This window comes from Solanum verrucosum, unplaced genomic scaffold (genome assembly GCF_900185275.1).
Source record: "Solanum verrucosum unplaced genomic scaffold, falcon-dt-bn FXZP01000220.1, whole genome shotgun sequence".
Classification (NCBI taxonomy): Eukaryota; Viridiplantae; Streptophyta; class Magnoliopsida; order Solanales; family Solanaceae; genus Solanum; species Solanum verrucosum.
In genome coordinates, this window is record NW_026020308.1 from 117,100 (window position 1) to 134,382 (window position 17,283).

At 30.4% G+C, this 17,283-nt stretch overlaps 2 protein-coding genes and 1 non-coding gene across 3 annotated transcripts; all 3 read right to left on the reverse strand.

Annotated features, from left to right (window-relative positions):
* Positions 1–1,385: 1,385 nt before the first annotated feature.
* On the reverse strand, positions 1,386–1,457 carry TRNAD-GUC (transfer RNA aspartic acid (anticodon GUC)). The gene has a single exon. It is a non-coding gene; the product is annotated as a tRNA-Asp (tRNA).
* A 1,398-nt stretch (positions 1,458–2,855) lies between these two features.
* Positions 2,856–3,849, reverse strand: LOC125835049 (copper transporter 6-like). The gene is made up of 2 exons (XM_049514193.1): positions 3,713–3,849; positions 2,856–3,408 (listed from the first exon to the last, which is right to left on the reverse strand). Exons 1-2 carry the CDS (start codon positions 3,802–3,804, stop codon positions 2,988–2,990), a joined length of 513 nt encoding a protein of 170 aa, XP_049370150.1. The 5' UTR covers positions 3,805–3,849; the 3' UTR covers positions 2,856–2,987.
* A 2,363-nt stretch (positions 3,850–6,212) lies between these two features.
* On the reverse strand, positions 6,213–7,307 carry LOC125835059 (copper transporter 6-like). The gene is made up of 2 exons (XM_049514200.1): positions 6,916–7,307; positions 6,213–6,333 (listed from the first exon to the last, which is right to left on the reverse strand). The coding sequence occupies exons 1-2, from the start codon at positions 7,305–7,307 to the stop codon at positions 6,213–6,215; spliced, it is 513 nt and encodes a 170-aa protein (XP_049370157.1).
* Positions 7,308–17,283: the final 9,976 nt, after the last annotated feature.

Genomic DNA, 17,283 nt, shown 5'->3' on the forward strand with positions numbered 1-17,283 from the left:
GGATTTCGGATACATCATTGGACTTCCGGATACATTAGCAGACATCCAGATACATAGGGGAGGGATGTACCTGTGAGGGGATATGGATGCATCAGAGATGGGATAAGACATCCAGATACATAGGGGAGAGATGTATAGGACATCTGGATCATAGGGAAGGGATGTATCCGCGAGGAGGGGGGATAGAGATGTATCAGGATCATAACATATATGCCCTTCACTCTAACAGATCATAGCGTATATGCCCTTCACTCTAACGGAAGACTAATAGGAACACGTGGCACAATCTTATAAATTGATCTGATATTTAATAACTGAAGGGTCGGTGGATAAGATTATGCACATGTATGTCCATTAGTATAAAGGGTATAATGCTCTAGATTTTGGATGGCAGGGGCACCAATGTCCCAGAAGTATGACGGAGGGTATCTGTATATCATTTACGATAGTTCAGAGATATATTTGTCCTTTTTCTTTTTTTTTAAAATGATAGAAAATTTAGAGATTATGATAAAATAAGATGTGTTTTTAGGTAAAAAAAATTGTATGAATACCCAGTACTATTAGATAATTTTCATGTAAGGGTACATATTTCTTTTTTGCTTTTTCTGTTTTCACTTCGACGTTCCAACATACAATATGTTTGAAATTTTAATTATATTTTAATATGTGTTGCACAAACATACATGAAAAAATAAGGAAAACACGATTAGAATTTCTTAGCAAATGTGACTTTTGCCCAAAAAAGAAAGATAAAAGTAACTTCCTATATATATATATATTGTATATAATTGTTGAAAATATATACTGATAATATCAAATACAAAAATAATAATTGTATATAATTGTTGAAAATATACAAATAAGGTCTAAAACTGTAAGAAATCGCAATAAATATTGATACGCTAAATCCATAGAATCATATACTACATAATGTGAAATGCATTGATAGAAATACAAATCACAAGAAATATACAAAACAATTTATTCCAATAATTCGATAATGCTGAAATTATACAAACAATAGCCAGCACGTATACTTACCGATAATACACAAATATGTCGCTGCTCGGTGAAATCACACCGGAGAAGAAACAACGGAAGATCGGAGCAGTCTTCCTCCCCACCCCACCCCTTTTTTTATTGCTTAATTACTTCCGTAAAATTTCCATAAAAAAATTAATTTTGCAAGTAAATAATAATACAAACAAAAATAAAAAAATAAAAGATTGAAACCACAATTTTTAAAAAATAAATTAAGTTTTTGTTAATTCAAAATAACCAAGTCCATTGATTTGAAAGAAAAATAAATTATAATTGATCTAACCTAGGCTAATTTTAGAAACAAACAAAATTGCAGAATTAATATTTTAAAAAAAGTGAAACGCCGCTGCCGGGGATCGAACCCGGGTCACCCGCGTGACAGGCGGGAATACTTACCACTATACTACAACGACTTGTTTGTTAAATTATCATCGTTTATGTATATATTTCTGTTCTTCTTACCTAATTTGAATTTTTAAGTCAATAGAATTATTCTTTGACCGAAATTTTCTTACATGTTTTTAAAATATTTAAGTTGTTACTTATTATGATTTATAATACATTTTTTTTCATAGTTTTCAACTATATAAGTTGTATTGCAAAAAACTTAAAACTTCTATGTTTGAATTCATGATCAAAGTTTACAAGTTTGAATCTTGAAATTTCAATTGTGTCATCTAAATTGGGACAGAAGAAGTACATGTCTCAAACACAAACAATATACACACAATTAGATAAAGATGGGAGTAATAAATAAAGCTTATACCTTAGAACTTCCCTGCTGTGATGCACAATGGAGGCGCACACATGAATTTGTGACTTAAAATATTTTTTGAAACATTATAGGGAGATCCATATTAGTCGATAACATATGGTGATCAAGTAATTATATGAAAAAGACTTTCTCAACATTTAGGTGTCCCAGAGCTGGGACGAATTCAGGCTGAGTTACGAATTTGATAGAACTCAATATTTTTAGCTCAATTCCTATATTTGTAAATATATATAAATACTTTATTTAGAATCTAATAAAGAAAAATAATTGTGATTTGAATCTGATAAACTAAATATTTTGACTCGGCCTCTGTCCCATAGAGAATTCTGTAATGACACATTGATCATGACATGATAGCCAATAGAAAGAAACTCAAATCTTGGACGTAATATTGTTGTCCATAACTGACTTTTAAGTTTCGTGCCAACTTTCTTTGATTTAGTTAAGAAATGTATTTAGTTTGAACGGAAAAAAATATGAACCACATAACGTGAAAGAGTTGTTCGGATAATAAACATTCTTTCATTCAATCAAAATGTTATGAATTTAAATTACCAAAAAAGCAAAAATATAGTAAACTTCTAGGGAAGGATTAAAAAAAAAGGGACCGGCCACATAATAGAAAGCATTAGAGACACATATAAATGAAAATGCAAAATCGCTGAAGAATATGATGAACTGTGATAAGTACTTTTTCATTCTTATCTAATAAGTTTGTCTTGATAGAAACATTGAATCCGACTCTAATATCATATTAAATTAAGTCTTGAATCTAACTTACACCTCAAAAACTACCTCAAAGAGAGAAGAATTGTGACAAAAAAATTGTTTACACATATATACTAGTAGGCATTGGATATGAACTTTAAATCATAGTTTTGAAACAATAAATTTAAGTAAAGGTTGATTTGACGTTGAAATTTTGTTTGAATATACTATTTTGATTTTGAAAGTAGGTACTTTTTTCTTCTTCTTATAAACATGATGAATATATATCACAATTTGTGAAAACTAACTTTTATATAATTTCACCAAATTAAATGAGCAAACAATAGTTCATGATATGTATGTAAGAATATTCAAATGCGCTGCAATGATAAATCACATATCTGTATTTTTCGTTTATAAATAAATATTTGCAAGTACATGCTATTACAAACACAATTAATCAACAACTACAACTCATAGGAGGAAGATCCAAGTTCTTCTCACTAGACGATTTCTTAAAAACCCTACTTCCAAAAACCATAAACCCTAAAGAGTGTCCAACAATAGCAACCAAGAAAACACCACCATTAAAAGACATAACAGCCAACATAACAACATAAGCCAAACCAATTCTCAAACCATACAAGATTGTCTGAAGAAGTCCAAAAGTCACATGATCATCAACATTACTCTTGTTAATATAGTTGCTCTGAGAGAGAAATTCAACGAAAACCGCCATGAAAAAGACAACAACAAGGGCCAAGATGTACATGCCCAAATTATCATATCCAGGCCAACCTGAGAAGAGAATCTCAGTATTCTTTCCCCAAAAAAATGTCATATGCATCATCATGTGATGGTGGTTCTTCATCATCATCCCACTGTTATCATGAAATGTTTAAAACCTCAATATTAAAGGACATTATGATAATATTCATTAGATTGAATCGAACTAAAAGATTACATCATTATTTATAGAGATTTATATGGAATAATTCTTTTTTTTTAAATGTTATTTTTACTTATAATAGATTCTATTTTTTTTTATAAAAAAAAACTAAAAATACATTTTTGCAATTACTATAGATCCTAGATTTGAAAGGAAAGTAAATATTCTCGCATTATAAAAAAATATATTCTATTTTAATACAAATCATAAAGTAAAAGAAAAGTAAAATTTAATACCCGCCTCCTCCAGTGGCGTTGTTCATGATGGTTGACGATGATAGTGGAGGCGGCCCCATAGCCATTCCATGCATGTGGCCGTCGTTGTTCATCTCTCTTTTCTTTTTCTTTTTTTCTTCCCTAATTCTTGATTTTTGTATGTGGAATTAGGAGATTTATATTAGAAAAAGAGAGTGATATTTATGGGAACTTGTAATTATTGATAGTACATTATAGTAAGCGTACTTCTTTTTAAAGTACAAAATTAACATAAATGATAAGAAATTTAAAAAAGGAGATTGATTTTCCCTTAATTAATAATGAAGGACAATTTTAAGTTTTTTTTTTTAAAAAAAATAATCCAAGTTTAAGTTTGTAACGTTAAAGTCCTATTTAGTTTTGTAATACTACACTTATTTCCATTTTTTCCTTCGTAAAAATAACTTTAAAACTAAAGAGTCATAATTTATCTAATAGAGTCATAAAATTTTATTTTGTATTAATAAAACTATAAAGAATCAAATTTGCTCTAGAACTATGAGAAATAGACCACTTATACCCTCTGTTACATTTTGGGACAAAAAATGCCCCCATCGTTATTCCAACATACCACATATACCCTTAAGAGGTAACAACTCATTTAGCAAGCCATGTGGAACTAATCCTTCTACCTAAGCATTTCCAACTAGGATTCCCACTAAATTATGAGTCATTAATTTCAAAGCTATAATCAGTGTTTTAAAAGGCGGGGACGTGAGTTCATACGTTTTATGTAGTACGGGTGAGGCATAAGCCCCGAGATACGGGGTGTAACTCTCATGAATCTACAAGGCATACATCTCATGTATATTCAATTTTATTATTTTATTACTAAGAAAATAAGCCAAAGTAAAACTTTCAATGATTTTACAAATAAATAACCAATAATATAGAAAATATATTATAATTATTATTTGAGAAATGTATTAATAACCAATAATATAGAAAAAAATATTATAATTACTATTTGAGAAAGGTAACAATTAACAACACATAAAATGACAATAGACAAAATAATCTTTGAAATGAAAATCATCATCCATTTTTGTATTTACTAGTCCTTCTCACCCTCAATAATATTTGCACTGATTATTGTTTATATTTTAAAGAAGAAGAAGAAGGATAAACAATGTAAAGTAATGAAAAAAATGACTAAAGTTATCTTCTTCTTTTTTTGGTTTCCCACCCGGTGTCCAGAGCCCATTAGAGCTCCGACTAAATTCGGATCGCGCACTGCAGCCTGCAGTAGAGCCCATTTGGGGGTGACGCTCCCAACAAGATTTTCTCCATACCCAGAGCTCGGATCTGAGACCTCTGGTTAAGGGTGAAACACTCCCATCAATGCACCACAACCCATATTGGTATAAAGTTATCTCATAAACATAGTGTGCTATGGAACTTAGACCTTTATATTAATAAAATCACCCAACTAAATTTATCATTAAAAGAAACTAACATAACTAATTAATCTTTTTTTTGGTTATGTAACATGGATCCCATAAATAAGTAAAATTAAAGAAAGCTCATTAAGAAGGATTTAATTGATACAAATGTCTAAGTTAATTAATTTTATTAATATCAAACAAAGTTAAAAAATTCACTAGATAAATTCTTATAGTTAAGTAATCTTTTGGAATATTAACTCAATTTTAAAATAGCACATTGTCAAATTGCAATTATTTTGTATTATTATCAAACAGTTTTAAAGGTATTTTTACAAAGGAAAATAAAAAAAGGAATTAATAAATGTAGTAATACAAACTAAATAGGACTTAACGTTACAAACGGAAACTTGGATTTTTTTTCTTATTATTTTTTAAATTGTCCTTCATTATTAATTAAGGGAAAACCAATCTCCTTTTGAAAATTCCACCATTTATGCTAATTTTGTACTTGAAAAAGAAGTACATTTACTATCGAGTTGAACTTTCTAATAATTGAAAAAGGAGTCCTCAACATTAATTCATGTGGAATGTTGAAAAAACAACATTTTGATTGGAAAAGTTCTCCAAAACCAAGTATATGACAGAAAATTTCTTTACATGTACTCCATTCATTTTAAATAAATACATATCGTTCATTTTTAAAAATATTTGTCTTAAAATACTTATTATTTTAGATTTTTTTTAAAATTTTTTAATAGTAATAATTCTTGAAAACTATCGATACCTAATTATATACGATACATAAATAGAATAATATTAAACGGAAAAAGCTTATATCTTATGACATATATAAATTAGGTAAAATATTCAAACATCCATCCTAATTAATATTTTTTTAAAAAAACATATAAGTAAAAAATACGATAAATATTTTGAGATGAAAATTGTACTCTAAATAATTTGGTTCCTCTCTTACTCCTTATAATAGATGCCACATGTTAAGACCATTTTATACATGGTTGCTGCATCACTATTTTCATAATTATAATGATGCACCCCCACTAATGCAAGTTCTTCTTCCCATACTTTTGCTTGTCTTATATGTCCTGCCATTGTAGTAGCTTGTTCCACCCTGATGCTAAGACAGAGTACTGAAAGAAAGGGTGTGAGATTGATTCATTCTCCGATTCACAAAAAGGCATATCCTTCGTGTACAACCTTCCATAACCAACCAACATCACAATGAACAACCAATTCGGGGCAGAAGGAGTATTGTAAATTAACTTCTTCCATCTTACTTTTGGAAATACCCTTTGCATCAATTGGTACATCTTTTTTACTGAGAAATAGTGTAATCTATGGAGTTGATATTCGGTGTAACCAACAACTTCCACCTATTCCTTAGCTTTGAAAATCTTTTTGACAAACCAAGATGCTTGTTTTATTTTGGAATTGTCCTACTTTACTTTTTAGTCGATCTGTTTCAAAAGAGAACACATGCTTCTTATTTTTGCTAACTATTTGATTCCAACTTTTTACATGATTTATTTAAGGTCATAAGATTAATTAAAGATATTTTTGTATATTTGACATATCTTTAGCTTATGATCTTAAATTTCGTGTCAAATCAAAATAAGACAAACAAATTGAAATAGAAAATTTGTAGAAGTATATAACTTAATGAACAAGATAAAGTAAACTAATGTGAATACATGTATTCCATTAATAAAATTTATCAGAAGCAACAATTCATATGAGGATTTCCTTAAAACCCTACTTCCAAAAATCAAGAACCCTAACAAGCGTCCAACAATAGCAACCAAGAAAATACCAACATTAAAAGACATAACAGCCAACATAACAACATAACCTAAGCCAACTCTCAAACCATACAAAGTTATCTGAAGAAGTCCAACTCTCACATGATCAACATTATTATCCCCTTTAATAAAATTGCTATGAGAGAGAAATTCGAAGAAAATTGCCATGAAAAAGATAAAAACAAGTCCCAAAATGTACATGCCCAAATTATTGTATCCAGGCCAACTTGAGAAGAGAATCTCAGTATTCTTTCCCCAGAAAAACGCCGTGTGCATCATCATGTGACGATGGTTCATCGTCACCTTGCCACCTCCTGTGCCATTGCTCGGCGGCCGTATAGCCATTCCATGCATGTGGCCGCCGTTGTTCATTTTTCTTTTCTCTCCTAATTCTTGATTTTTGTCTGATGAATTATTAGGAGAGGAGAGTGAGAGTTATGAGGTATTTAAGTTAGCAACAAAATGATTAATAGTACATTGTAGTAAATGTACTTTTTTTTCTAGTACAAAATTAAAGGATGAGGCATACTTAAATGGTAGAGTTGTAAAATTAGATTCTTCAAATTTGTTTCCTCAGAAACTTTCCTTCTCGTTTAATTTAGTTAGAATAATTGTCTCATTTGTTTCATTGTTCTTTAGATAATTGTAAAAAAAAATACATTTAAAGTATCATGTTTTTGTGAGTTTTATATCTAAACTACTAGATATTTGTGTTTTTATCTGAATTATTACAAATCATTTATCAAAACACATCTCGAATATGACTAGATCAAGTATTTAATACAATCGCCAAAAGGCACTTGACAACTTACTTTGCCCATAAAATTTCGTCCACATGGTAACTGACTCATTAATTTCGAGGTGAGTTTTGATAAATAGTTGGTGACAGTTCATGTAAGAATTGCAAATATATGATAATTCAAATTAGAAATTCGCAAAAGTGATACTTCAGGTGTGTTTTGAATATTTTCTTTAATTTTCAAATCAAAAAATGACCTAAAATACCCTCGAAGTATTAAAAAAAAAAAGAAGGTACAAAACTACCCCCATCCACCATGAGGCGAATCCAGGATTTCAAAAAAATGGGTGGACCATAGCTTTAAAGATAAGATCTAAAAATTTATAATAACAATAACTCATCGAGAAAAAGATAAAAAAATTACATTACCAAAGTTTACAATTGTACCCAGCGAGCTATTACGTAGATATTTTTTGATGAGCTTTGTTATATCCCATTTTAACCGGGTCAAAATAGTGTACAACATATTGGTGATTTCCAAATTAATTAACTTAAGAAGTCGCCACCTAATTATTTTTAAGGTAAATTAAGATACCTAAATTATTAACTTAGTAATACTAAAATTGACTCCAAATAAGGTCTACTTAACTTAAGTGATTCAGAGTTCTAAGTATCCTAAAGGGAAGGGGTAAGGCATCCTTTAAGATTCGCTAAAAACGATTACTGGTCAAACTTAGGTTAATAACAAGAGATTATCTATTTCAAATTTATTCAATTTTTTTAGGCGCGTAGAAAAGGACTATTTTTGAGAAAAATGATTAGAAAAATAAAAGAAAAGCATTTTAAAATAGTATAATGCGTGAGAAATGCATATGTGCGTTGTATATATAAAGAAGAGGTATATGCTTATGAGATGAAGTAATATGATGAAAATGCGGTATGAGAATGCACAAGAATGTTGCATATAAAAATAAAGGACTAGTAAAAAATAAAGAAAGCATGTTTGGGTTAAAATAAATAAACACCTTATTTTACTTAAGAAAGAAAAAGGTTATTAAGGGGGTGGAAATGCACTCTCAAGTTCTTGAAAAGTTGTATTTTTACCATGAAAATCTGTACTCTAAAGTTCACAAAAGACTATGTTTAAGTCTCAAAAGATGCTGCATTTTCCAAATAAATTTAAACCATAAAAAACTGATAAAAGGGGGGGGTGCATTAGAGCCCTAAAAAAAATCTGCACATAAAACTATTAAAGCTGTATTTTAGTTCTCCAAAATCTGCATTTTTAAGGGTTCAAAATATGTACATTTTGTACTTCGAATCTGATTTTTTACACTTTTTGGAAAGCTATATATTTTCACTAAAATCTGCATTTTTTGCCATTGAAAAAGCTGCCTTTCTTTGCACATAAAATCTGCACTTTTGAACTTACTGAATTACATTTTTATGCTAGACAAATCCGTATTTTAACTTTACTCTTAATAGAGTAGATTAAATAAAAGAAACAAAGATAAAAACGATTGGTTAGTAGTCATATGTGCATATCTACTCAAGATAGGAAACTACATATCACAAACTACCCTTTTTAAGGTTCAAGTGTTCTAGGCCTAATTCTTTATCGATAAAATCAAAAGAAATTAAAATAAGAATATAATAAAAAAAGATAAGTATAACAAACTTCATAACATAATTAATGACAAATAAAATAAAGGAATAAGAGATAGAAGTAAGCTAAAGAAGCATCTCCTCCACTCTCGCTTTATTTTTTTTTTAGATGGGAGAGAGTGGAAGAAATGGATAAGACTCCAGAAGCTCTTTTGTTATCACTTCCATTTCTGTTCAGAAGTAATATAAAGGAGCAAGAGCAGTAGATGAGTGACAACGAAGAGAAAGATGCCATCTTCGGGTATAGCGATGATGAGGTTGAGTCTCAAAACGAGACTCTTTGTGCTCTATTGTCATGAAAAACAAATATATATAGGGAATTAGAAGAACAGATTTAGCAAGTAGAAATATAGGAAAGACAAAAATAAATTCCTCAGCATAACATATTAGAGATGTAACTAGCTGCAAAGAGAAAACATACATGAAAACTTGATACAATTAAAAAATTAAAACTTAGAGAGGGTTAAAGGAATCACTGTACAACTCTTTCTTTAGGAATTTGATCTAAACTAAACTCATAGTCTCTAAAGTAATGTTTAAAGGTATATGCCATGATTTTAGCTTAGACAAACAATATATTCACATGGATACAAATGATGGACCTTCCATTTAGATAGAACATATATTTGGAACAGGCTGAACATATTACACATTTGATCTTAGATATGAATATAATATCTAGGTTAACAGAAAGAACACTTGAAACATAGCTGAATATTCAACCTTTAAGAAAAGGGTTTATGACTACTTAGTTACTAGGTTTTAAAATGCAAAGATGAACAACATATAATGCAAAACTAGATTGAAACAATACTTAATATGCCAAAATATAAAAGTTTAATTGTACTCGGTCTATGTATGTTTTTTTTTGCTTAAATTTATTTGGACAGAATGCATAATTTTGCCGAATGAAACAGATTTTAAAATCAAATAGTTTAAACAAACAACACGATACTATTCTTAAATCACATGCACAAACAGATTTTAACACTTGTTCCTATATACAAAGTTTGAACATTATGATTGACTGAGGTCAAGCTATTTACAATGCCAAAAATACAAAACAAACAGCGAGCTCACAACATGTTAAAACATAAATTCATCCATATCTCGTAGAAAAAAGAAAGGAAAAAGCTCACTGACCTATTTCGGGGCAGTGAACTTTGAACCTCGGATCCACTCGCTATCTCGAAAGACCTTCAATGGTGGGAGTAAATAAACAGACAACAACTTAACACCAAAGGCGGAAATGGAGAGACACAAACGGGTTGAGTTCTTTTAGGAGATCAAAGGCGGCTGGAAAAAAAAACCCTTCCTAAACCTATTCCAAACATTGATATTTATAGGCAGACTTTCTAGGGTTGAAATCTTGAGCGGGAAATACATTTATTTGAACTTGGTCAAAACAAAAGTTCAAATTCAAACCTTGCAAATCACAGTTCCTCACGTGATTTGAATCAGAGAAAACAAGATAGACTATACTTCAAATGGGAAATCTTTGACTGCCCTTCGGACATTGATATAGTTTAAATGACAATGATAATAACATAGCCATAAAAGTCGTAGCAGTGAAAAGTAGTTGTGAAAAAGGTTATTTTGATGCGTTATCAATTTAGAAGCTCAGAAATAATAAATTGAAAGAAAGGAGGGTCAAAATTGGGTGTCAACAAGCTTCATTGAGGAGAAATGCTCTTTCCACACTTGTGGTAGCAACATGCAAAATCAAAGTCGGCTTACAAGTAAATAAACAAGGGACCAAATTTGATCCAATTTTGTTTGTACCATCATCATAGCAAGTTCTTTAATCCCCTTCAAGTTGAGAAACTTGCTATCACACTCTCGAGCATAGACAATGAAACTATTAAACTGATAATTATGATCTCGACGTTGACTATCACCAAGCTCACTTTTGTAATATTTGGCCAACTTCATGATTCTGCTCTTACTAAAATTAACAAATGAATCAACCGGATTCAAATTATCCATACCAAGGAGTAAGTCTGTAGTCAGAACATCAAAACGATTATTGAGCTCCTGGAGTTGCAAATCAATAACTGCATCAAACACTTCCACACGAGAGTGATGTAAATATGAAACTTCAGATTTCTTACGCTTCGATCTTGGATAGTCTTCAGCCATTTCAGGAATCAAAATATCATGTTTACCCCAAAATGAATAAACCTCATCCATCAAAGGCTCCAAATCACTCTCTCTCATTGTTTGTGATCTTCTCTTTGAAAGATTAAGTAATCCCATAACATTGACGATATCTTGACCTTTTTTTAAGCTTTGTTCAATTCATTTGTAAGAAGCAACATCTTGAACATCAAATGCAACACAAAGATAAATTCAAATTCTTAAATTTTATCTAAAAGGTTTCTTGATGCAAGTTTATCAAGATCATGTGGAGAATCTTCTTTCGTATCTTTAAACACATTAGCAATTGAAGAAAATATAATTATGAAATTTTCCAAGGTCTTGAAATGGGATCCCCAACAAGTATCACCTAGTCGTTGGAGGCCACGTTTTTTATTTAATCCTTGCCCAATAAGAATTTCTCCAAATTTAAGTATCCAACTTCTCAACTTGGTGTTCTCGAAGTAAGTCCTTGTATTTAAAAGATGTTTTAATAGTATTCAAAACATTAGTGACAACATAAAAGAAATTGTTTACATCCGGATGCTTTTTAGAAAGAGTCACAAGCATCAATTGCAATTGGTGAGCAAAACGATGAATATAATGTGCAGACAGAGTATCTTACAAAATCAAAGACTTTAGGTCATTTTTTCCTCCTTACATATTATTAGCTCCATCATAACCTTGTCCACAGAATCTTGATAGGCTTAGCGAGTGATCCGAAAGAAACGCGTAAATTACTTTTTGCAATAATTTTCTGGAACACTACTCAAAAAGTTTTCTATCAGATCAATTCTCTATTTTTGTTAACATAAACTAATGTCATTTGCTCTTTATGTGAAATGTCCTTTGACTCATCAATTAGTATTCCAAAATAATCACCATCCAAGTCTTTGATGATAACTTTAATTGTTTCTTTAGTACAAGCATCCACAATTTCCTTTTGAATTGTTGAATAAATTATCATATCATTTTTGGAGCATGTTGTACTATTACCTTTTACACATCCAAACGATTAACTCCATGAAATTTCAAAAGTTCAAGAGAAAGACCTTTGTAATCAGAATCTTCACTCTCATCATGACCACGAAATGGTAATCTGATTCTTAGGAGAAACCTTACCACATAGATTGAAGCATTTAAGCGAATTCGATAATCACTTTTTGTTTTTTCACTTTGCTTGTGAAGAGAAGATTGAATCTATTGACGTTGATTCGCAAAATCAAGCTTCCTATTCAAACATTTGTTATGAATACTATTTACCTCACCAACATGCAATCGAATTCTTTTCGTACCATGATTTCAATTTCTAAAACCATCTTGTGTAAATGATTTACCTGCATTGCCACGACTTTTAAATTCATTCTTGAAGAGATAACAACACAAACAAAATATAGCATCATTATTTATGCTATATTTCAGCCAAGCAGAATTTGGAGCATTAAACCACTCAGGATCAAATTGGCGATTCCGAGTCCCAAATGTTGTTTTATGATATACACGAAGTTTTGGTTGATAATGCCCCATCAAAATATAATAATGTCTCCTCACAACATCTTGTATATTGAAATCATATTCAAAGATGGGTTTCCTTTCTTCGGGATCCCGTTTAAGAGATCCAACACCAATAATACAATGAACATTTGAAGGAGAATGTGTAATTGTCTCTCTTTTAGCTTCTGGAGCTACATGTGAACTAACAGATGGATCGCTACTAGAATGTGCTTGCTTAATCAAGAAGTTATCCATTTAGCTATTCAAGGATAAATGTTCCTACAAATTTAAATTACTATTCAACTTAGTCACAAATTTAACTTGCAAATTTAAAATAAAAGAAGAGAATCACAGACCTTTCACAATAAAAAAACAGGGGAATTACAAAATTGAAAATTCAAACAAAATAGAGGAGTCATAACCCTTGCAAATCTAAATAAAATAGAGGAATCACACCCCTTTCACATTTAAAAAAACAAGAAAATCACACATTCATAATAAAAAAGAGGACTCACACCTCTTTTGCATTTGCAAACACATATTCATAATAAAGAAGAGGAACCACACCCCTTTCACATTAAAAAAAAAAGAAGGAATCACTCCCTTCAAAATTAATAATAATAGTTAAAAAAACGCATTTCTTACAAGTTATATCTGCAAAATATGTAAGTTTGAGATAACCAATTCATTAGCTCTTGATGATTTCTTATTATAAGTAATGACAAAGATTTTTTTTTAGGAACCCTAAAATTAAAATCATTATTTAATTTATTTATTTTTGTTAGTTTGTTTATTAAAAAGAGAATTCATGAACTAAAAAGAATTTTACCTTAAATCCTGACAATGATGATTTCCTAGATTCTTAATGACTTGAAGTTGGAGACTTGAAGCTTCTTTGTGTGGAAAATAAAAGGCAAAATTTAAAGAGAGAAAAAATATTGTTGGAACTTAGAAAATGCGTAGGAAGAAAACCTTTTGAGTCTTTACGAATTTAGCTTCTTTTTTTTTGAAAAAGTGTTTTTAATTAGTAAATTTTTTTTGAAGCAAAATGGTGTTGGCTGGGATCAAACTAGAGACCTTAGTGTTGAAAACAACCCCTCAGACCAGTGAACCATCTACCCATTTTTAGAATGGGTTCCTCCAGCTAGTATTTAATATATCCTTTAGTGATTATACAAGTAAGATATCGAGTTTAGTCAGACGACCACGAATTTCAGTGACCCAAATTTAATACATAAATTCACCCCTTCATCTACCTATTGGCTCCCAAATAGCTTTCTCATCCACCTTTGGATCCAATTTTGACCACTTCTTTAACAGACTATCATTTAAAACTATTGAATAATTTTTTAAAATTATAGTTCACTCAATCAATGATTATAATTTAATAATTTAATATAGTTTATACACTCACCCATTACCCGTGAGAAAGTCGAATAGACATTCTTTTTTCAATCAAAATTGTTGTATCTAAAGTATGTTTTCAAATCAACATTCTATTCTTAATCATGTATGAGATAAATGTTCAATTTGAGTCAAATAAGAAGAGGAAGCATGATAGACCGTCAATGCAAAAGGGATGAATACATATGCAATTACTTAAATATCCAAAAAAAAATATTATTTCGACACTTAAATTGAAATATTAACACCATGTTATTAAAATCATGATTTCACAAGAACTTTTTTTAGTATTTCACATGAATAGTGTGTCTAGCATTTGAAAGTTTATTCTTAACAAAAGAGGATGATTGTCCAACATGTCCTAGTTAGCATCCTTGTTATCTATCCCATAGACTGCATCTTTGGTGTGGCGCTTCCATGACTCAGTCAATATCAATTGCTCAATAGCTTATCACCAAAGGATGTAGTGCAGCGGATGGAGTTGTTTCTCCCTTAATTAGAGGTCTTGGGTTTGAGCCCTGGTATGAAAAAATTATTGGTAGGGAGCGCTTCCTCCCGAATGGGGCCCTAGGCGGCGCGAATCCAGAATAGTCGGGCTATAATATGGATACCGAACGCTGGATAGAAAATAAAAAAAGAATTGTCCAATATCTTTCCCCCATCTCGGTATCAGAGCTAGATGCAAGATAATATCTTACATGATCACTCAACTTCGGATAGTTTACTTAAAAAGTCACTTAATTTTGTTTTATAACCCAAAAGTTACTATACTAATTAGGATGATTCACTTAAAAAGTTACTCAACTTTTATTTTATAGCCCAATATTCAAAATTAAAATGTTCACCTAATACTCTCGCCACCGATGAGATTTAAGTTTCGAGCACTAAGCGTATCCAACAACAAAGAAGAAAAACGATTGAATGTTGGAGTTCACGAGCATTTGACAATCTAGTAGAAAATCAAAGTTTCTCATAAACCTGATCTAAGAGGGTGTTTGGATAAACTTTTTTTTAAGTGACTTAAAAGTCAAAAGCCAAAAATAGGTAGCTACCTACTTCTGACTTTCAACTTCTTCTTTTTTTGTACTTTTTAAGCTTAAAGTTATGTCTTTGCCAAACATCTCTAAAAAATAAAAAAGTATTTATATTTCTTTTTTCATATTCTACATGTATGTCATTCGTTTCTTTTAGATCTCTTCTTAATAATATTAAGAAAAAAGACATAAAGTGACACCTGAAGTTGTCTCAAATTTTCAAAAAAACACCATAACTAACTATGCGGGCGTCCTATTACCCTACAAAATTATTTAATATCGTTGTAAAGAGACAATTTTGAACCATTTTCTCCCTATGTTTGCATTCACGCAGATGATGCGCGTGTATGTGATTTTTTTCTTTCAAAAAACGAATTAAAAAGTGCCACATGTCATTTCCTTTTCTATTATTTAATCTTTAAATACTTCATCTTCCCCAATTCTTTCAAAAAGATCCCATGGTTGAAGGTTTAAACTCAAAAAAATAAATCATCTTCTTTCTTGAATGAAATCAGCCCAAAAAGATAAGAACTTTCTAACTTCTTGTTAATTTCTAGTCGTCAAGGTTTAATTTCTTCTTAATTTCTTTAAAAATTGAGAAATCAAGTTATCTTTTGTAATTAAATTTTGAGGAAAAACATTCTTATAATGTCAAATATAAATATTGAATCATATTTGTAATGACAAGAATAATTTGATGTTGTGTGTGATGTCATGCAAACATGAAGACTTACTTTCAATGCAAATTTAATGGTCAAAGCAAAAAATTCTTATGTTTTTTCTCATTTTTAAAAGCTTCTAGTACTTATTAAAATTTAGTTCCATAAGATGGTGAATTTGAAGAATTATTTCATTATGGAAAAGCGCCACAAATTAAATCCTACCAAAACCCCAACCCGCAGAACTTAAAGAAGTTCAATTCTACTTCACAACAATGACGGCAAAAATGGACGATTCCAAAAAGCGAAAGCTTGCTTCAACATCCAGAGGTGAATCAGCTCCCAAGAAACTGAAATCATCGATTCAAAAGGTTCTGAAGAAATCCATAAATTGAAAGAAGCGAGGGTGTCCTTTACCGGCAAAGATGTGCGAATATTTCAGTTTTGGGTCTGCACTTTATTGATATTTAAATTAATTCATTTAGAGGGTGTGTGCATCACTCTCCTATTAGAATTCTTGGGTTGGTGAGAAAATGGTCTCTTTACAACGATATTTAATACTTTTGTGGGGTAATAGAACACTCGCATAATTAAGGTGTCTTTTTGAAAATTTGAGACAACTTCAGTGGTGACTTTATATATTTTCTCTAATATTAAATATATAGTTGTATCTATTGTTAATTTACATCCCTTGATAATATTTTACGTCAATTTATGTATAGTTGTTCAGTCCCCCACAAGGGCCTGAATAATTTTTTCACATACAAGTTTACCACTTAATCATAGTTAAGAAGTTATATATATTATTCCTTTAATTTTCAGTTATTAAGATTAACTTTAGTATGGTATAAATACCCAACATGAGTAAGGTTTTACCATTATTATTTGTATTAAGGGATGACCTGATAGAATAACATTTCTCATTAACATCATAAAAACAGGGCTTACAACAAAGCTCAATGTAATTTCATAATTTAGATAGAAACTTTGCATACATAATCCTCCCTAGACCCTTTTAGGATTACATTGAGTATGTCATCGTTGTATATAGAAAGTTTTCATAATTATGACAAATGTGGAAGGAGGAAATCAGAAGGATCATATGACAAAGCTTGCAATTTTTTTATTTATTTTTTTGAACTTGAGATAAAGCTTGCAAATTTACTTGCATATAAAGGCAAAAAGTAATGAAATGTGTTCCAAAAAGAGGCAAAATT